At 41.2% G+C, this 23,262-nt stretch overlaps 1 protein-coding gene across 1 annotated transcript; it reads right to left on the bottom strand.

Moving 5' to 3' along the window:
• Positions 1 to 722: 722 nt before the first annotated feature.
• ZNF502 (zinc finger protein 502) lies at positions 723 to 23,248 on the bottom strand. The gene is given in 5 exon segments (XM_027522455.1): positions 723 to 1,708; positions 1,711 to 1,920; positions 15,241 to 16,766; positions 17,264 to 17,374; positions 23,143 to 23,248. Coding segments are annotated over 4 exon segments (2,391 nt in total). The 5' UTR covers positions 17,319 to 17,374; positions 23,143 to 23,248; the 3' UTR covers positions 723 to 1,108.
• Between the last annotated feature and the right edge of the window lie 14 nt (positions 23,249 to 23,262).

The following is a 23,262-nucleotide window of genomic DNA, read 5'->3' on the forward strand; positions in this document are numbered from 1 at the left end:
AGGGTTCAGCAGGGCAAAGTCTGGATGGCTCCTTCCAGCTGGTTTATAGATTGTGTGATGTCCTTTGAGTTGTTCCCTCTTGACAACTGAACTCGCACAGTGTGATAACCTAGTGATTGCACTGTTTTCATCAGTCACATTTTTACAAATAGGTAGACTCATTCATTGGAGAAGGCGATGGCACCCCACTCCAGTACTCTGGCCTGGAAAATCCCATGGATGGAGGAGCCTGGTGGGCTGCAGTCCATGGGGTCGCTAAGAGTCGGACACGACTAAGCGACTTCTCTTTCCCCTTTGAGCTTTAAGAAGCCATTCATTGTTGTGAGGCACTCCCATCCGCATATCTCTGTATCTCCAGTATTCTTACCTGGAGAATCCCACAGACAGAGGAGACTGGCAGGCTACAGTCCACAGGTTTGCGAAGTCGGACACAACTGAAGCAACTTAGCACAGCATACATACAATGGATCTAAAAATCTATACATAAAGCTCTTTAGAGTACCCAAAATGTTCACTCAAATCTCAGTAATTTCTTCCTTCTCTGATTAAATTTGAATTTTTTTCAAGGAAAAACTGGTCTTAAACGTGTTCTCCTATTTAAATCTTCACATCATAGCTTAAATAGCCTTCTGTAGATTAAGTATGAAATCACAGACCAATTACAAGAATATTCTTTAGAAAAAATACATTATGGAACCAAAAGAAAAAGGGTGTTGAACTTTGTTTTCAATAACAAATTTATTAACTTCTGGAACATCTATCATTCAAAATCAACTAACGGCAGTTATTTATTATATACAATTCATTTTATTCTCAAGATAACCATAGTAAGTATCATCATTATTTTTTAGGGGGGATGGAAAAAACTGAGGCTCAGACAGGTAAGGTCAGACACCCATTAAGTGGCAGAGAAGCCCTCAAACTCAAGACTGTCTAGTTCTATTTTCTTAACTTTTAGGACACAATTGCCTCTTGTGCAACACATGAAATATTCATCCCAGCCAAAGACTGAATCCTAATCTCCTAAGAATTTTGAAAAAAAAAATTTGTTTTCATATTTCACCCTGGTGGTATCTCGAGTTTATTCTCCAGCATGAAGCCTCTGATGTCATGCAAGTGCTAAGCTAGTGCTGAATCCTAATCTCCTAAGAAATTTGAAAAAAAATTTGTTTTCATATTTCACCCTGGTTGTATCTCGAGTGTATTCTCCAGCATGAAGCCTCTGATGTCGCGCAAGTGCTGAGCTGTGCCTGAAGGATTTCCCACAGTCAGCACACTCATAAGGTTTCTCTCCACTGTGAATTCTGTAATGTTCACTAAGGTGTGCTTGCTTGCAGAAGTTTTTTTCACACTCACTACACTTATAAAGTTTCTCTCCAGTGTGAGTCCTCTCATGTTCAACAAGGGAAGAGTTCTGAGTGAAAGCTTTACCACATTTGGTACATGTATAGGGCTTCTCTCCTGAGTGGATCCTCCAATGCTGCATGAGGCATGCTCTCTGATTAAAGGCTTTCCCACAGTCATTACACTTATAAGGTCTATCTCCAGAATGACTTCTCTGATGACGAGTAAGGCATATACTCTGACTGAAGGCTTTGCCACACTCATCACATTTATAGGGTTTCTCTCCAGTGTAAACTCGCAGGTGTTTAATAAGGGATGGACTCTGATAAAAGGCTTTGCCACATTCACTGCATTTATATGGTTTTTTTCCCCAGTATGAATTCTCAGATGCTGGATGAGCACTGCTTTTGTTTGAAAAGCTTTCTCACATTCATTACGTTTATAAGGTTTCTCTCCTGTATGAATCTTAAGATGTTGAGTAAGATTTGACTGTTTACGGAAACAAGTTCCACATTCAGTACATACATAGAGCTTCTCTCCTGTGTGAATCCTCTGATGCTGGGTAAGAGATGATCTCTGAGTAAAACACTTCCCAAATTCACTACATTCTGAAGGTTTCTTCTACCTGTTAAATCTCTGATGTTTCATGTGCAGTGAAATCTGGCTGGAACTCATGCTGTGTGTAACAATAAAAGGAGTCTGATAGGCTCCAGTTTACAAGAAATGTTCTGTCAAATTCATAATATTTACAAGGTACTTTCTCGAAGATGATTGTCTTTAGAGTAACACTGCTCTCCTGTAAAAGGTCTGTGTGCCTGTGGTGTCCTCCCAGTCATTCCTCACAGTTTCCCCTCCTAGTCCTTGTTCAGCATGCATCTTCAACTTCTCCTAATGCAAACCTCAGATGACCAGGTTCTCGGATCTTCCACATCTTTTCAAGTCATTTAACACTGTGCCATCAGGCTTGGTTTTCTCACCTGAAAAAAATTCACAAAGGAAAATATCCTACGTGCAGAACAGAGGACCTGCATTGTAAAGCCCTGATTTTTATCCTCTTGTCAATAACAGAGGAAGATTACAATGATGGAGCAGGGATTAGAATAGGTGATTGGCAGAAAGAGATTAAATAATGACAGGTCTTGGGAAATCTGTAAACTTCCCTATTGTGATTTATTCTGAAACACACAAATAGTAAAACCTGATCCAGTAATTTAGGATTATCCAGACTGATAAATAGAATAATAAGATACTAATCTTGGGAACTCCGGGAGTTGGTGATGGACAGGGAGGCCTGGCGTGCTGCGATTCATGGGGTCGCAAAGAGTCGGACACGACTGAGAGACTGGACTGAACTGAATCTTGGGTAACTTAAGTGTTGGGGAAAATTACTACTCACCTAGTCTCTAGTCCTCAAAAAAATGGGTGAAAAGTAATGATGTTTCCTTCGGTTGCCTATAAGTAGTATCTTCACAGACTAGTGATAACTGAAGAGCTTCTCTGTCAAGATTTCAAAGGTCATCCAGGCTGTAACATTTGCTAGGTCCATCTCACCAATCCTTCCCTATTCACTCACCTTGATAATGTCTCTTTGGACCTCTCTCTCTCCAAAACATTCAGCATCCACTGCTCTCCCCCTACATACAATTGGGAAATCTCATAGGTTTGGAAACTAGAGCTCTGCTCAATGAAAGAAACTAATATACCACTGTTTTGTTTACAGAAAAATAAGATAGAGGTGGTCCTTAGGGAAGAAGACCCTACTGGATAGTAACTTCACTACAACCAGGATCTGGCCCTCACCTTTGAAGCCAAAAAAATTCTTCATTATCTGACATGTACTAATCAAATTCACAAGGAGAATGATGTAGCAAACACAAAGTCACTTTACTAGTTTACAGTGAAAATTTTTTATGCTTAACATCCAGCTGGTTAATTCATTCTCCCCACTATAGAAAAACTGTATGACAACCAAATTGTCATCAGGACACGCCTCAGGAAGCACAGAAGTGGAGAAAGAGTGGACTACTTAGACAATCTTAATAGCATCAAACTTTGATGCACTCATAAAGCTGCACAGAATCAGAGAACAAATATTCAGGCACCCCACCATCAGAGCAATCTCTTCTCTAGATGGTCTGGAGACACAAACACATTCTTATTTCCTGAGGCCACCTTCTATTTTAATTATACAAGTTACACATGAATGTATCCTCATTTTAAAATATTATAATAACACGAAGGTATATAGGATAAAACTGTAATTTGTATAACCATCACCACTCCACTCTACCAGAACAAACCCATCTCCTTCCCAGAGATAATTTGTAGTCTTTTTTCTACATATTTTTTACACATATATAGCATTTGATTTTTTTACATAAATAAAATTGTTTCTAGATGCTGCTATGCAATTTGATGCTTTTTTCACTAAGGAATATGTCTTTGAGATCATTTCATGTTTATACATATGGATCTACTGGGGCTGAGAGTCAACTGGTATACACTGGTATATCTGCACAAATGGTTTACAGTCATAATGGCCAATATACACAAACAGATCATGCAGTTCTATGTCAAAAAAAAAATCAAAACATAGGCAGAAGATCTAAATAGACATTTCTTCAAAGAAGAATTACAGATGGACAAAAAGTACATGAAAAGATCTCAACATTACTAACTAGAGAAACACAAATCAAAACTACAATGAGGTATAGCCTCACACTGGTCAGAATGGTCATCATTGAAATACAATTAATGCTGGAGAGGGTGTGGAGAAAAGGGTACCCTCCTGTACTGTTGGTGAGAATGGAAATTGGTAACAGCCACTATGAAGAACAGTAGGGAAGTTTCTTAAAAAGCTAAATGTAGGCCTATCATATGATCCAGCAATCTCACTCTTGGGTATATACAGAGAAAGCCATAATCGGAAAAGGTACATACACTCCAATGTTCACTGCAGCACAATTTACAATAGCCAAGACATGGAAGCAACCTAAATGTCCATCAACAGAGGAACGGATAAAGAAGATATGATACACATATACAAGGGAATATTACTCAGTCCTAAAGGAGAACAAAATAATTCCTTTTACAGTAACATGTTTGGACTTAAAGATGAACTAAGTGAAGTAAAGGGGAACTAAAAAGCCTCCTGATGAAAGTGAAAGTGGAGAGTGAAAAAGTTGGCTTAAATCTCAGCATTCAGAAAACTGAGGATCATGGCATCCGGTCCCATCACTTCATGGGAAATAGATGGGGAAACAGTGGAAACAGTGTCAGACTATTTCTGGGGGCTCCAAAATCACTGCAGATGGTGACTGCAGCCATTAAATTAAAAGACGCTTACTCCTTGGAAGAAAACTTATGACCAACCTAGATAGCATATTGAAAAGTAGAGACATTACTTTGCCAACAAAGGTCCGTCTAGTCAAGGCTATGGTTTTTCCAGTGGTCATGTATAGATGTGAGAGATGGACTGTGAAGAAAGCTGAGAGCTGAAGAATTGATGCTTTTGAACTGTGGTGTTAGAGAAGACTCTTGAGAGTCCCTTGGACTGCAAGGAGATCCAACCAGTCCATTCTGAAGGAGATCAGCCCTGGGATTTCTTTGGAAGGAATGATGCTAAAGCTGAAACTCCCAGTACTTTGGCCACCTCATGTGAAGATTTGACTCATTGGAAAAGACTCTGATGCTGGAAGGGATTGGGGGCAGGAGGAGAAGGGGACGACAGAGGATGAGATGGCTGGATGGCATCACCGATTCGATGGACGTGAGTTTGAGTGAACTCCGGGAGTTGGTGATGGACAGGGAGGCCTGGCGCATGGGGTCGCAAAGACACGACTGAGCGACTAAACTGAATTGAAGTGAAGTAAAGTAGACAGAGAAAGACAAATACTATATGATATCCTCATATGTGGACTCTAATTTTAAAAAAATGATACAAATGAACTTATTTACAAAACAGAAACAGACTTACAGATTTTGAAAACAAATGTATGGTTACCAAAAGGGAAACGTGGGCAGAAGGGATAAATCAGGAGCTTGGAATTAACATACACACACTACTATTTATAAGACTGATAACCAACAAAGACCTACTCTACAGCACAGGGAACTCTATTCAGTATTCTTTGATAACCTATATGAGGAAACAATCTGAAAAAGACTGAATATGTGTATATGTATAACTGAATCACTTTGCTGTACACCTGAAATTAACATAACATTGTAAGTCAACTATAATACATTTTTTTAAATGGTTTATGGTCAGAGACTGATCTGATTGGGCAGTCTTGTACCACAATGGTTGTTAATAAAGTGACTATTTTGTGTGAATTTATCTTTATCTGCTGTATAAAACTTCCATTATGGACATACTAAACACAAAAATAAACTCTAAGTGGTTCACACAGCTAAATAGAAAACCAAAACTCTAAGCACATCTTTATTTCCTCTAATTTTATTGTCCCCAAACAAAAATCATTTTGTTTTCTTAATTATATAGAATGAAACATATCATAAAAAATGATTAGGCCAAAAATGAAATTACCTGAAACCCTACCATCCAAAAGAAACTGTTGACATTTTTCTTCTAGGATCTCTCAGAGCACACATAGACACATACGTATACATGTATTGCGTGTACATATTAGACTAGAATGAATTCTTTGGGAAATAAATAGTCGTATCTATTCACAGAGTTCCCATTACCTAAAAATCCAGTTCACCTAGAACTATTCTTACTAAGTTTAACAGATACCCAGGCTCCACATTGCCTTCTGATGGCCAATAACAATGGTTGTGATTACTCTAGCTCTTGTTCCAAACAAAGCCAGGAACCCATTGCATACCCTCTGGGGAAACATTTAATTCACCTTTACAATGGGTCTTCCAATAATTTATATCAGTTTCTTTTTATTTACTTATTTGGCTGTGCCAGATCTTAGCTTTGGCATGTGGGATCTTGAGCTGTGGCATGGAAACTTAGTTGCACTATGTGGGATCTATTTCCTTGACCAGGGATGGAACCTGGGGCCCCTGCATTGGGAACAAAGCATCTTAGCCACTGGACCAACCAGGGATGTCCTTACTATCAGTTTCTGACCACTACATGATTAGACCATCATACTTAGCAATTCAGTGAGTGGTTTCAGGGTGTTCCACCTGACTTGAGTTTAAGTATCCATGATAATAAATTACTGCACACTCTGATCTATCCTGTAACCAATTACTCCAGAGCCTTCTTTCACAACGAGCCACTCTCACGCTAATTTGAGTAAGATGGTCCCATTTCTGGAGAGTTCTGTGTTTTCAGTCTGCAAGGTCTAGGTTTAGCGGTCACTTGGTGGTTTCCACCTTAAGTCTGCCTAATGATGGCCCATAACACTCCCATAGCAACCCATCCTGGGCTCTAGTTAGATTTCACTTACCCAGAGACAAGTTGTTAGGGATGCAAGCAACACTGGTTTGCCTCCTGGACACACTTCCCATGAGGAAGAGTAGGAATCTGAGGTGCAGAGGGACGAGAAAGACTACCCATAAACTGTTAGCTTACTTTACTTCTTTCATACTCTAGATTCAGGGGAATCCAGGAATATCCCATCCATACCCAAAATGACTATTTTAAGTCTAAATGAAAGCATGTCATTCTCCTGGGAGAGTATCACTAATGATGAAAAGTCAGGGAGAGGTCACAATGCACAAAAAAAGAGGGCTGGTGCCCTTAAGGACCAAGCATCCTGGGGTAAAATTTCTCCACCAGGAATAAGATTGGAGCCCACCAACCAACATCCCCCACCCTACCCCATACACACACTCCAAACCTAATGGAGAAGTCCCTGATTTCAAAAATCAAAGACTGTGGGGCAATAGTGAAAGGCAATGAGACAAGCACTAGACTGAATCAAAATGTCTGGGTTCTAGTCTCTGCTCTTCCACTATCTCATTTGCTAACCTGAAGCAAGTCACTCAACTTCAGTTGTGATTTCATTTTTTTTTTAAATCTGTGAAATGAAAAATTAGATTTTTTTAATCTGTGGAAAAAAAAAATATTTAAAGCTTCCTCTAGTACCAACATTTTGTGATCCTTTGACTCCAAAGATAGATGGGGAAAAAGCAAAAATCTCAAATCAAGCCCTTTCACTCCCTCTTTGATTGAAGCTCGTTATTCATTTATTTGAAAAGTACTAAGTGAGCAGCCACTATTTGTCAAGCAGTGAGATGGCCTCTTGTTAAGAATAAGCTGAGGGACTTCCCTGGTAGTCCAGTGGTTAAGACTCTGGGCTTCCACAGCAGGGAGCATGGGTCTGATCCCTGCTCAGGGAACTAAGATCCTGCATGCTGCCTGGCATGGCCAAAATAAATAAACAAATAGGCTAAGTGTGATAGGGCCCACATGGGGTCTCATTGATTAGATAGCTTGTTATGTCAACCTCGAAAACAGATAATAAATCAGGTGATCTGTGAGACTGACCAAATTGCCCAAATGTCATCCTGTTATCTCACTGGAGTCTATCTTCTCAAAGCTGTGAGACCACCAGATTCCAGACCTCTGGCTACATGACTATCCCTTCAGAGAATTTTTCATTGGTGAAGTATAAGAAGGACTCCATCAGAAAGGGAGAATGCTGGTTCTCCTTAAGAGCCAGTCATCCTCTTTTCCCTCTAATAAATCTCTTTTTCTTGCGTGACTGCCCGGCTCGTTTCTTTTTCTCTGCACTTGCCTTACAAAGTGAACAACAGGACAACACCCCAGCACTTAAGTGTCTCACAATCAGAGGCTGATGAATTTCAGGAAAATAAGACAGTCTCAGTGTGAAGCAGAATCTCCAACAAAAGACAGGGGAAGCCTATTGGAAGATGTTAGGGATCTCACCTAAGAGGAAAGGTTTTAGGAACCCCTATGAAGAAAAAGGAAAGAATACTGTATCAGAAGACAGTGACAGGATTTCCAGTCTAATCTGTCCCAATCCACTAGCACCTCTTGACACCGAACAAATTAATTACCTTCAAATTTCTAATTAGATTAATTCCCACCTCTAAACAATTTTAATATTCAGGTCAAGTATGAACCACATTACTTCCTCTAGAAAAGTTTTCTTTATCTTTCCAAGGCACTTTCTCAACATTCTAAAAGAATGTCACACATATCTACTGTAGTACTTTCCATTCTGTGTTTAACACTCTGATTACATTCCATCTCCCTCCACTAAACTTTGAAGACAAGTATATAACATGAGCTCGAAGCTGGCAGTCTCTTGGGTTTGAATCCACATTCCATCAGTTATTAGCCAACAAGTGGTATTGGGTAAGTTACTTTACCTTTTATGTGTTCCATTCTTAAATGTTAAATGGAGCTGCTAATTACCTTCATAGGGTTGAGATGATGTATAAACGATTTAATGCATGGACCGTATTTAGAATAATACCGGCTGATAAGCATACAATACATACTGCTGCTGCTGCTGCTAAGTCGCTCAGTCGTGTCCGACCCTCAGCGACCCCATGGGCTGCAGCCTTCCAGGCTCTTCAGTCCATGGGATTTTCCAGGCAAGAGTACTGGAGTGGGGTGCCATTGCCTTCTCCGACAATACATAGTACCCGCTGTTAAACTGTTGAGTCTGGAGGTCTTCACACAGCACCTACCCTGTTGCTATTAGGAATAAAAACTTACTGAAAGGAAAGAGATAACTTGCACATTCACTTATTCAACCCGCACAACTTTGTGAAGTGGCAAAACGAGGGATAGTATTCGTTTCTAGGAGACAGAAAACGGAAGTAACCCACGAGTTCGCTCACTCAAGTACAAATAAATGGAGCCCGGCCTCCCAGACCAGGGCTCTGGTACAGCCTTCGTCCCTCCCTCTCCAAGGGAGCCGGTCCCAACCCCCCGGCCTGTGCTCCAAAGGCCTGGCTCGCCCGAAAAGAAGAGGCGTTGAGGCCAGCTCAACTCCTGGGACCAGCCGCAGCCGGGGACGGCTAAATCTGCTCACCAAGCGAACCGCGAGGCACCGCCCGCCGCACTTCTTCGCCCTCTCGCGTCTGCGGGTTCCCAGGCGCAGGTCCGCCTGCGCTCCGGCCCAGCCTGACGCCAATACGCCGCACCAGCAAATGCAGCCGTCTCCTCCCTGGCAAGCCGCCGGGCTTCCTCCTCCGCCCCAAAACAGTCGCAAACGCACCTCAGTATACCTCTTCCCCTAATAAGGATGCTGAAGTCAAGTGAGAGTCGGGGTCATCCCTGGGAACTCTCACCCCAGGTTAATTCACCCCTTCCCCAAAATTCTGTTCCAGGTCATCATCCTTTGAAGGTTTTCTGAAAGTTTCCTTAAACCTGGCTTCAACCATTCCTGCTACACATTCTCAACCGTCAGATACTTGGTCTCCTCAGAGGAACCAAAAACACCCTACTGCTTCGGCTGTTTAATCCACAATTGGCCAAAAGACAAGAGCTCTGCTTTGCCTTGAAGTCCCAGGTTCTCACTGTGTGAACCTGGTCAAGTTACCTACCCTTCTGTGCCACTTTCCTCACTTAGAAAGATATTAATTTCAAAGATACCAAATTTCATAGTGTTGCTGTCAGGATTAAATGAAGTTAATCCCAGCTCCAAGCCCCATTGACTGCAATGACTTACAGGACTTTCCTGCCTTCAAGGTAGCACCCCTGCCCCCCTTCTGAGAAACTTTAGATCTTGCTGATCTTCATTCAGGCAATATTTACATATTCCAGGAATGAAGCCATGGGCAGCAGGGCACCTGACCCACTTCCAGGCATTTCCAATGATCTGCAAGCTCAGGTAAATAGGGCTGTCACCCAGGTTCGAGTCCTTCAGGAAGATTTCCTGGAAGGGGAATGGCAACCCACCCCAGTATTCTTGCCTGGAGAATACCATTGACAGAGGAGACTGGCAGGCTACAGTTCATGGGGTCACAAAGAGTCCGACACGACTGAGTGACTAACAGTGACTAACACTTCTTACCATCATATCCCTAGTGTGCAGTAGTAAGCTTTCAGGAAGCAGTTAAGTGAATGAGATGCAACAGAGTTACCTGCTCAAATTTCCAGATGGACAATATTGTAAAGTAATTAGCCTCCAATTAAAATAAATTTTTAAAAATTCCCAGATGGACCATTTTCACAAAATGGAGTCCATTTATGATGCTGAAAACAGGAGTGGAAATGCCAGACTGAAACCATCGCTATCTTCAGCTAAAAGGGGACCCTTTGTAGAACTGTTAGCTGACAGGCCAGAGAACAACATTGGGCTTGCCTTTCTTTTTACCCAGTGTCTCAGCCTCAGCAATTCGTTTGAATCAAATAGCATCTTCTTCCTCCATAGCCCTAACATTCCACATGCCAGAGATCCTAAGCCTACATATTTTTTCCCTTTTAGACTTCAAAGAATCTCTATCAAGAGGCTCTGCTGGGTGGAAACTAACCCTGCAGTGGGGTGCCCCAGGCAGAGCAGGTTACTAGAAACAGGAATCTGGGGCTTAACTGCAGTTTGTGATGAGCTTCTTCAATGAGAGGTGGAAAATGGATTGGAGGAATGGACACCAAAAAATCCCACTGAACTAAGATGACCTTAGCCCTGCTCTAGCCAGCAGCTGCAAGAAAGTGAAACTAGAGCTACCGGGGTCAAGACTAGATTTCTGCATTATGTAGGGGAAAAGATGGTGCTAAAATGCAGAATGAACTTATTTCTCCGCCTTACTTACATGCAATAAGGTCTTATTCTACAGGCCAAAAAGCTTCTCGATCTACAGTGAGCTTCTCCCATTCTCAGAATAAGGGCATAACAGACACAAGGAAAGAGGCATCATGGAGCAGAGGTACAATAAAGAGAAATCAGAGGGAAAAGCAAGGACACTGGAATTTCAATTTCACCTGAGAATAGCTGTGTGACCTCAGGCAAGTTCAACCATCCTTCTGTCTTCCCTTCTCTCATTTTGTGGATCTCATGTGGCCTCATCTCATGTTCTTCTAAAGTCACAAATTACATTTCGACACACTGAATATAAGCAACACATTCTAATTCTTCATCATTCCAGAGCCCCAAGGTCTTCCGTGTTCGGATTTTCAAGCTCAACTACTCTCCTGCCAAGCCAGCATCACTGCTCAGCTTCTCTCTCTTACCACAAGGATATTCCAGTTCACATAGCTGCGCTTCTACACCTGCATGCATTTTCCTCTTCCTGTTGACCATGACATCAATATATCTGAAAACACTTTGTTAAACTATAATGGGACATTTAAATGCCTAATTTGTAACAGCACCCCCCCCCCCAAATTTTTTGCTACATATTACTTTTGCTTATGAGATCCTCTCTGTATCAGAGTGGACCACACACTCTGTACCTTGGGGGAAGGTTCAGAATTCTTACTTCTGGCAAACACTTAATGACATACTCTTGTATTCACTGTACCTTTCTGCTAGTAACTGTGGACTTAAGTCACAACCTGCATTTGGGCATGGAGGATTGTCTGACTCAATTTTAGTTGAGCTCAACAGGTATTTACTGAGCACCTACTAAAGGCCAGAAACTGTGGATACAAAGATGAATAAATTTCACATGCCTCCTGCCCTGATGGAGCTGACAGTGGGAAGAGAAAGATTTGTAAACTAGCCATTATAAACTGAAGTGAAAGTTGCTCAGTCGTGTCTGACTCTTTGCAACCCCATGGACTGTACAGTCCATGGAATTCTCCAGGCCAGAATATTGAAGTGGGTAGCCATTCCCTTCTCCAGGGGATCTTCCCAACCCAGGTCTCCTGCATTGCAGGCAGAGTTTTTGCCAGCTGAGCCACAAGGGAAGCCCAAGAATACTGGAGTGGGTACCCTATCCCTTCTCCAGCGGATCTTCCTGACCCAGGAATTGAACTGGGGTCTCCTGCATTGCAGGTGGATTCTTTACCAACTGAGCTATCAACCATTATAACCTGATACATAAAATGATGAAGCCAAAAAGTACAGACATACAGAACATGTGACATCAGGGACAGCTTTGAAGAGGTGTTGCCTGAGTACATTCACAAGTGACAAATGAGAGCCTCCCAAGCAAGCAGAAGCAGGGAAGGGAAGCAGGCGATAGGAAGAGAATGTGCAAAGGTGCCAAACTAGAGTCCAATGATGATGAGTCACAGGAATTTGCACCATGGAATAGAACGTGCAAGGAATGCCCTCTGAAATGATGACACAGGCACAGGCCAGATGAGGAGACTCAGGTACCCCTGGAGGCTAACACTTTATTCAGAGAGAACCACAGAGCTGCCACAGTTGTGTCTTGCAAAGACCATCCAGAAGACATGTGAAAGATGGCCCAGTGGTACAAGAAACTGCAAGACTAGTTGGGAAAATGGGGGGAAAGCCTAGGAAATAAATCAGGGAGCTTGGATAAAGCACTATCAGTGGGGGTGGCTTCCTAGTTTAGGAGTTATAAGTCAACTGGATATGGTGGTTGATTGGATATGAGGGAAGGCTGAGGAAGAAGCTAGCTTGAGGCCAAGCTGGAGAGACTTGATACATGGTGGGCCAGCAACTGACACAAAGTCAGGAGTAAATATCTGCATGTGTGAGAATATGGGATGAGGGTAAAGCTGATGAGTTTTTTCTTTCTGCTTCTCCAGGAAGTAAAAATGGTACCAGATTTTCTTAGCCTGAGGATTAAAATCTTGGTTTGTCCATTCCATTTTAGAAAATCTTTCTAACAACTGAGGCATCTTTCACCCTTAAGATTTTCTGACTTCTTCCTCAAGAAAACTCTCCCTTTCCTCTCTAACCTCCAGTCAAGACTCCAAAGATGGCAGTATATAAATATCACTCTAAATGTCAAGAAGTTCCTAAAGTTTTTGGTAAGCGAAGTTTGATTAAAATATATTAACTCAACAAATAACCATTTACTGAGCATTTACTATGTGCTAGCAATGAATTCTTTAGTGTTTGAAAAAATACAGACATTTGCTTTCCATGAGCATACAGTTTTCATAGGGTTGTTTTTTCCCCTAAGACATTAATTTATTCAATTATGAACTGCTCTATGGCAGGTTTGAGAACATTATCTTTATAGCTGGAGAGGGGAAAGTACGTTATTTCTGTCATATTCCCATTATTGGTAGTTACTAATGCTTATAAGACAGTTCCTCTGGGAAAAAAAAATCAATGCTGAATTCCAAAGAACCATTCCAGAATTAACTTACTTTAGTTGTGTTTAATGGTCATATTTTTTAAAACTATATAAACTTCAGAGCATAGAAAACTATTTCAAATACCAATCAAAGGCTATCCTCATATAATCTTCCACAGCTGACTCTCTGGGTAGCAGTTAAGAACAAGAAAGAGAATGGAGAAGTAAAGGGGAAACATGCCCTTCTTTTCACTCAAAAAATAAAATGCCATCAGTCATGGCAAATCATGCTATCTTGATTTTCAGCGTTGAAAGAGGTAATTCTCTTTAGAATTCTTTCCAAATGCATCCCATGAGAAGGGTTCCTTAGATAGCTCTAGTTCACAAAGAATGCTAAACATCCTGGAATAATAAAGTCCTAATAAAAACAAACATCCGACTCTCATGAATCTATGATTATCTCCAGTGCTGGGACTTCCCTGATGGTCCAGTGGTTAAGACTCCACGCTTCCGCTGCAATGGGCACGGGTTCGATCTTGGTAAGGAAACTCAGATTCCTTGTGCCAAGTGGCACAGTCAAAACAAAGCAAAAAACAAACCTCCAATGCCATGATTACACAAAACCTAGCCTTCTCCGGTACAGTGACTTCATCATTGAAGCTTTCTCTAAGGACTGGCCCACCAATGCCCAAGTCCAGCCAACCTGAAAGGGGCTGCCTTCCTTTATCATGAATGCTTTCTCACCCTAAGGGCTAACAAACCAAATCCCAAGCTGATCCTAGCGGGCTCCTATCCCCTGGTCCCTGTGTACTAGTCGCCCAGTCAAACTGATAAGGGACAGGAATATGCCCTAGTCCAGGTCAGGAATATGTGGGTGGCTTGCTCAGTCACAGGCAGGCTTCCTGCTCTGAGGCCTCTTACCACTGGTAACCCAGCAAAAACCATTTCCTTTCTGGGTAAGCCAATAATTCCACAGGGACAAAAGATAGGTCTTCCTCTCTGTGACCCTCTGAGCAGATCTGACTTCCTTCCCACAAACTGACAGCATTTGAGAAAAGCTTTGACTTATTTCCTTCTTAGCCCCAAGTGACCCTCTAGCTTTAAAGGATTGGGACAGATCTCCCTCACCCTGATAAAGTCTTCTTCACCATTCCTGTAGCGATCAGCCCAGTTCTTGCCATATATCCTGATATTTATTGAATAAATAAATGAATAATGACTCTGTTTTCATTTGTTTCTGTCTAACCTTCATGGGGCCACGTCCACAGATGGGCAGCCTTCCCACAATAGCCACCTCGGTCATTTAGAGGCTATTCAGCACCCCCTCAGAACAGCTGCCACTTTCACATTGAGCACCAGTTTGGAATGGCAACCCAGCCTAGTGAGCAGTGAACACAGGTGACAAGCTGGGGAGGTAAGGCAGGAGTGTAATAAGGGAAACACAGTGTTAACTTGATAAATGGCACCTCCAGCTATTAGAGTGCCCTAGGGAGAGGAATGGCAAGGAGCCAAGATTTCTCTGAAAAGTAGGAACTTCCTTCCTATCCTGTATTCCCAGATGCCCACCTGGAGTAGGCTCTGTATTCTCCAAATTCCCACCTCCATATTTGGGAATATTCTTCTGAGTATGGTGTCCAAGTCTCCTTTATCCTTCTCTCTAGGAACTGTTCCTGTGCCTCTCCCCTAGGCCAGATTCCTAGCACTCTCCCTAGAGAAACCATCACACGAATGCCAGATTTATTCAGCACTGTGAAGTTTCTGATGTCTGAAAAGGACTGAACTATGTCTAAAGAATTTTCCACAGTCAACACACTCATAAGGCTTCTCACCAGTGTGAATCCTGTAATGTTCACTAAGGTGTGCATACTTGCGGAAGGTTTTCTCACACTCACTACATTTATAGAGCTTCTCACCAGTGTGAGTTCTGTGATGTTCAGTAAGAGATGTGTTGTGAGCAAAGGCTTTCCCACATTCTTGACATTTATAGGGCTTCTCTCCAGTATGAATTCTCATATGCTGAGTGAGGCAGGTATTCTGGTTAAAGCCCTTTCCACATTCATTGCATTTATAGGGTTTTTCTCCAGTGTGACTTCTCTGATGCCGAATAAGGCAAATGCTCTGAATGAAAGCTTTACCACATTCACTGCATTTGTAGGGTCTTTCTCCTGTATGAATTCTCTGATGTTTAGTGAGTGGGGTGCTCTGAGCAAAAGCTTTGCCACATTCCTTACATTTATACGGTTTTTCTCCAGTATGAATTCGCTGGTGTTTAATAAGGGATGGGCTCTGACAAAAGGCTTTCCCACATTCCTTACATTTATAGGGTTTCTCTCCAGTATGAATTCTCTGATGCTGAGAGAGGTTTGCCTTTGTATGGAAAGTTTTCCCACACTCATCACATTTATACGGTTTTTCCCCAGTGTGAATTCTCTGATGTTGTGTAAGATTTGAGTGTTTGCGAAAAGAAGAGCCACATTCGTTGCATAAATAAGGTTTCTCACCAGTGTGAATTCTCTGATGATGAATGAGGTGTGTGTTCTGACTGAAGGCCTTCCCACATCTATTACATTTGTAAGGTTTTTCTCCAGTATGAGTTCTCTGGTGTTCAGTGAGATGTGAATGATTGCGGAAGGAATTCCCACATTCGTTACATTTATATGGTTTCTCTCCAGTGTGGATTCTCTGATGCTGAGTAAGAAATGATCGACATCTAAATGTTTTCCCACACTGCTCACACGCATATGGTTTCACTCCAGTATGAATTCTTTGATGTCGAATAAGGAATGAGCTACGACTAAAAGTTTTCCCACATTCCTCACATGTGTAGGGTCTTGTATAAGTTCTCTGATGCTGGGTAAAGGATGAGCGCTGAGTAAAGGTTTTTCCACATTCACCACATTTCCAAGATTTTTTCTGTGTAGAGAGGGTCAAACATTTACTTTGGCCTGAAATCTCATTGGTGTGTATGTTACTTGTCTCCCATTTATGTAGGCTCTCTTCTGTAGAAACCCTGAGATGTGTAACAAGACTTGAGGTCAAAAGCAAGCCTCTCTCAAAATGATATTCCTGGCTAATCATTTCTGGAGGTGCTTCCTTATGGATAAAAGTTATTGCTCCAAAACCTTCTCGGAAAAAGCGTGGTCCAGGAGCCTCTCTGGGAGGGTTTTCCTTCATGTTCTCATATATACGTTTTTCTTCAAATGTAGAATCCTGGTATTCATCCTCTCGGGATCTCTTTGATGCTACCCCTGGCAACTCAATATCAGTGCCATTCTGCTCTGGAGCAGGCTTGTTCATCCAACCTGAAAAAAACCACCACAGTAAATGTCTCTTGTGTAGGGCAGAGTGGAAGTCCCTTAACTTAGAGGGACCTCATTTTGACAGGCCTTAATACTGGCCTATGAGTAAGGGTCAATAAGAGCAAGTGAGCAAGTAATTCAGAATTATAAGCGGTGGAAGAGATCTGCACCAGGATAAGGTGATGATCATTAATGAGAAATGGGTAGCTGCAGACACCAAGGAAGTGAGGCAATCAGAGACAAGGGAGATAAAAGGAAAAAGACAAACAAATAACAGACTAAGATTAGGGCAAAACAGTGAGAGAATGTAAACGAGCCAAATAGTGGAAATGAGATCAAATGAGTACCAGGGAAAAGCTGGCCCCAAGAGATGCTCACTCACATTCACCCCAACATCCCAAAAGAGAGGGCAATTTTCTCTTCTGAGCTTCATTCAGTTTCTCTTGTAAAATTTCCAAAGCCCTCCTATTTCTTCCACTGGTGAACACTTGCTCACTCACCTGGACAAATCTCTCTTCCAATCACTCTCTCTTCAGCTCCTTGCATATTCAACATCCACAAATCTTCTCTTTGCTTTGATTGTAAAAGACTTCAAGGTTGGAAGTGGAGCCCTGCTCATAGAGGAAAAAAAGGTGGGGGAGGGGATATCACTGTCCCAGTAAACAGAAAAATGAGAAAGAGCTGTTGTCTGAGGATACTATCTGATAACTCACACAAAACCTGTCAGGATAGCAATGTGCCTGCATCACCAAGTGTTACGGATGGCTTCCAGCTTTCTGGATTCACAAACTCTATCTGTCAGCTGTTCAAGTGACAGCCAGACAGACTAACATATTAGGAAATACTCAAGCACTTGATAAATACATCAGAATGTTATTTATAAAGATAAAAATAACTATGAATGGGAATATCCATGTCAATGAGTCCATTATACAATAATCTAAAGAAAAGGTAATTAATATAATCAAAATTTACATGGGGGAAATGGCCTCATAGCAAGGCTAATGCATTAGGTCTGATCCACCCACCTCCCCTATATGTCAAGGAGCTGGATAGTAGTTAGGGATTTCTCTCTATTTGATACAATCTAGAGATACACTGATTGTCCTTTCTTCAAGGTGTCTTATCAGTGAAAAATTTTTTCTTCAGGCACAGCTCAATATAAAACTGTAGGCTGCAGTTAAAAAAAAACATTCTGTGAAATAATTTTTGACTTACAAAGAGTTGCAAAAATAGTAGAAAGTTTCTGGTTTTTGGAAAGTCAAAATTGTAACTGTTCATCAAAAAATCTCTCTCCCTATAAGCCTGAAGTGAGAAGTAAAACTGGAAACATCTCAAGAAAAACAGAAGGCAGGGGGATGGTTTATCATAATGAAGACCTCAGAAAACATGAAAGAATAGGATGTCTGGTGAAGTAATTAATAAGACCAGCTCTGTGGCCTTCTCATCAAGGTCTGTGCCTCAGTGTTGAGTTTTAGAGGTTTAGGAGGATTCTAGATGGGATCTCCTGATCCTCTTCCATAACAGGGACATAAAGTGGACACACTGCAGAATCCTACAGATATTCATGAGGTAGAGTGGGGTCTGGGTATAATCAGAACTAGACAGTGGAGAAAAAGTCAGACATGACCCTGCCCACCCAGAGCTTAGGTCACAGCTCAACAAAGAAATTACACCAGTAGTTACAAATAAAGTGAAAGTGAAAGTGAAGTCGCTCAGTCCTGTCTGACTCTTTAAGACCCCATAGACTGTACCCTACCAGGCTCGCCTGTCCATGGGATTTTCCCGGCAATAGTACTGGAGTGGATTGCCATTTCCTTCTCCAGGGGATCTTCCCAACCCAGGGCTCGAACCCGAGTCTCCCGCATTGTAGACAGATGCATTACTGTCTGAGCCAAAGCAGAAATATTGGGCACTGTGGAATGCTGAGCAAAGGGGACCTAATCTAACCTGGGAAAGAAAGCCTCACTGAAGAAGAGATAAGTAAGGATTAGATGGGTGAAGAGGGAAAAGAAGATATCAAGAGAAATGAAAGGGAGTATATAAAAGGAATCAAGCCCCATGCTTCAGAAGAATGAACGAGATCTAGTAAGGCCAAAGTATGAAACACTAGAAATGAGCCATGAAGCCTGAGGCAAGCAAATACAATCCTGCAGGTCATTTTAAGGAATTAACCCTAAACTGGGCAGGAAGCCACAAAAAGGACCGGAAAAGGTTTGAAAAGATGTGACATGATTAGATCTGCTATTACACACACACATCCTTTTGTCCATAGTACAAGAAAAGAAGTGTGTACAGGGGTGGAAGGTCGGAGGCAAGGTGAAGGCTGGAGTACCCCTGAGAGGTTGTTACAGCAGTCCAATAAGGAGACTGGGCTGACTAAGAGAAAAGACAAAAGGAATATTAGAGGGAGATGTAAGGAGAAAAGGTTAATGACAATTTGCTGGTTTGAAGCTTGAGTGATGACAGTAACCTTTAATGAGAGTGGGAACACTGGTTTGGGAGGGAAAAAATACACTCAGTTTGAAATATCAGGCATACATGGATATTAGAGGAGAAAGGTATGGGAAGAAAACTTATATTTAGAATTTTTGTCATAAAGAGAGTAATTGAAATTCTGGGGGTAACAGATAAAATCATCAAGAGTATATAGCTAGGGGATCTCCCCAGCAGTTCAGTGGTTAAGACCACCATTCCAACTCAGGGAGTGGGGGTTTGATCCCTGGTGGGGGAACTAAGATTTTGCGTACTGTGTGGCACAGCTTAAAAAAAAAGAGAGTGTAATTAGGAAACCTTAACAGTGAGTTTACACATTTACAAGGAAGTTAAACTCTGGCTTTTGATTTTATAGACTCTTAATCCCCTAAGAGAAATATGTAAAATAATTTAATATATGATAAAAATTGGCATTTCTAATCATAAACAATCGATCTCTCCCCAATTATGCTGAGATTGTTTAACTATCTGGAAAAAACACTTAGTGAGATTCCTATTTCATACCACATACCAAAATAAATCTAAATTGAGTAAAGGGTTAAAAATGTATTTTTTAAATTTACACATCAAAAAGTAGATGGACCTGATAAATAAAAAGATTCTTATTAATGAGTAAAGAAAAAAGATGAACTGACAGAAAAATGGGTAGTATAACAAATACTCCAAGAATTACAAAAAGCCAATAAACATATCAAAACAAAGCTCCACCTTCATGGTAATCAAAAAAATGAGAACTGAAAGAATGAAGAATTAACTTTTATATCAAATTGGAAAATTTCTCTTTAATGCTAAAACTCAAAAACTGGCAAAGGTCAGGAAAAGAGCCTCTCACACACGACTGGTGGGAATGTAATCTGGTACCATCTTTCTAGAGATAATCCAGTTATATATATTAGGTCTTAAAGTTGTATGCTGAGTGTCAATTGGGACACCATGATCACCATTTTGTAGGTACAGGAACTCAGAACAAAATTCTCAGTCTCAAAATTCTCAGGTGTATACTATATACACCTGCAATGTATCTCAGAAGATCCTCAAATTTATCAATATGTCATAATTTCAGATACAAATGTAGCATCATATATGTATGTTTAAAATATGCATATGAATAAGACCAAAAAAGAAAATTAATCATCACCATGGGGATATGAATTATGAATGATTTTCCCCCCTCTATTTCCCATATTTCCTCAATTATTTATATTCTGCTTTATTTTTTAAAAACTAACTTAAGGAATTCTCTGGTGGTCCAGTGGTTAGTACTCTGCCCTTTCACTGCTGAGGGCCTGGCTCAATCCCAGGTTGGGAAACTAAGGTCGTACAAGCTGCACAGCATGGCCGAAATAAATAAATAACTTAAATCTCTCACAATATCTATCAATTTGTTAGCCACGATCATCTCTGAGGAATAAGATTATGGGACACTTTTTTCTTTTTTCTGGCTGCGCCACGGGGCATGCAGGATCTTCTCCAACAAGGGATTGAACCTTTGGCCCCTGGGTTGGGAGCACAGAGTCTTAACCACTGGACCACCAGAGAAGTCTGAAACTTTTGTTGTCTTAAGGCCTTTCTTTTTGTAATGCTTGAAAGTTTTCCTGTAGAAATAAATAACTCTGTAATCACAGAAAAAAGTGAAAAATATAATCAGAGATGAGACTTATGTGCAAGGATCACATTATTACTATAATTTTAAGAAAATACAGGCAAGTAAAAATTGACGGTATACCAATATAACAGATTATGAAATTACTAAGACTCATGTTTTCAAAGAATACTCATGAGAATACATATGTTAAAACAGGAGACTACAAAACACTAAAAACAAAAAACATGCACATATATACCAGTACTAAAGTAAGCATTCAATAATCAGAAACAATTATCAACTACACAGATATACACAAAATACACACATAAAAAAGGACAGTAGAAGACCCTCCAAAATGTCAACAACTGATCTCTAGGTCATTTAATGGGTTACTTTATTTTGTCCTTTATATTCTTCTACATATTTCACTTGTCCTGCAATAAACATGAATTACTTTCATAATCCAAAAAATATCTTAAAGTGAAAGATCTGGCTCAGAGTTTTAATCCCCCGCCCCCCCAAAAAAACTCTTTTTAAAAAAATGCCACATCTAATGGATATGGTATAGGTTTCCCATTCAGAATAAGATCAAAGTGGCAAAGTGAGCTGTACTGAAACTCAAGACATAGACCATGTGAACAGGCTATTTATCTGAAAAAGGTGACAAATCAGGTAATATTCCAAGTCCTTCCAGCTCCAACGCTCTGTGAAACCCTTGACTAAATGAGTTCACATAAAGGACTTATAAAAATATATGCCACATAGCAAGCACTCAACATAAGTTCAGAAATATCACGTTTGAGAAGGACAAGTCTGTTACATATACTCTCCAGTTGTGGATCATCTAAGCTGTTTGTCTAAATCAAAAGTTGGCAAGCATTGCCTTTGTAGTTTGAAAACAGAACTAGACAATATGTAAACAAGTGAGCTTGTTTGTTTCAACAATTTTTTTTTTTTTTTTTTTAACAAAAACAGGTGGTAGACCAAAATTTAGCCCATGGGTCACAGTTGGCTGACACCTGGCTTCTAAGTCGGCCAGAATGGAATGCTTACACAAATAAGTAATGTGAAATATCTGTTCATGATTTTAAGATGCTAAAAGGATCAAACTTAATCCATATTTGGGGAAAACAGGTATATATATATATACATATATATATATATAAAAAACTTCATCTTGCTAAAATTTACAGGGACCTAGCATCCTCCTCATGTCTTGTAAGGTTTCTCCCTGCTGCTACTTTGCTACTCCTCTAGAAGCGGCTGAAGGATTCTGGGAAGCCAGGTGTTTTTCAAGAACTGAAACCACAATTCCTTACATAACACCACACTTAAATGTACTGTTTTGTGAAGCCCTTCCTGATTTGCTTGTTGGCCCCAAGTAAAGTATTCCTCCAGGTTGCAAAAGCACCCTGGACCTACATTTTCTGCAGCGTTGGGTCCTTAATAGCAGTGCGTCCTCGGATAAGTCATCTATTCTCTGCGGACCTCGATTTCCTCATTGAAAATTAGATGTTGTGAAGGCTAAATAAATGCACAACTGTTTCAAACAGTGCCTGGTATTCGTTAACTGCCAAATAAACGAGGTTTAAAATATTATCACAGGTCTGCTCACATATATATCTTCCAGTACTACACTGGGAAGTGACTTCCCACTTGGCAAGGCTCCGAGGTCACTCACTCTTGTAGTCCCGCCTCTAAATTCTACGTAATATTTGGCAAGTAATGGATAGTAAACTTTTGTTGTTAGACATAAACGTTTCAGAGTACATACTGTCAAATGAGCTTTGTAGAGAAAAGAAGGCAGTGACAATTCAACAGTAGAGATCAAGAAACCGGCTCGGTATCCCAGGGAATTACAGCTCAGGTCTCCAAACTCTCTCGCTAGTGGGTTTCACACTATTTGCTTTCTCCTCTTAAGTCCCTTCAAATTTTTTTTAAGTTTGAGCTGCAGGACTTTTGGGGGAAACAGCTGTACCCAAACGGAGAACTCTGACCCCCAGGATTTCGTTTCCGAACTCGGGTCCTAGGTCTCGGTCATTTATCCGTTACTCAATCATCATTCACTCATTCACGCCATCATCTTCTTAGGCGTGTTCTGTGTGCCAGGCCCTGGTGAGTGCAGTGCTGAAGCTGCAAGCGGGGATGGGCTGCCAGGAGCTCGGGGCCGTCCCGGTACGCAAATATTCGGGGAGAACGAGGCCCGGGCGGGTTTCCACATAAACCAGGGCTGCCGCCACTGCCGAGAGGCGTGCGGTGTCTGTCTTTCCCTTCCCCTGGGTCCCGCCCGCTCACCGTGATGTCCGGGGCTCCCCACAGGGCAGCGACCACTGTCCGTGAGGTACACGGAGACCCAGGGGTTAGAGTCACCTGCCGAGGCCGGAAGAACAGCGGCGCGGCCGGTAGTGCGTCATC

Source organism: Bos indicus x Bos taurus, chromosome 22 (assembly GCF_003369695.1).
Source record: "Bos indicus x Bos taurus breed Angus x Brahman F1 hybrid chromosome 22, Bos_hybrid_MaternalHap_v2.0, whole genome shotgun sequence".
Taxonomy (NCBI): Eukaryota; Metazoa; Chordata; class Mammalia; order Artiodactyla; family Bovidae; genus Bos; species Bos indicus x Bos taurus.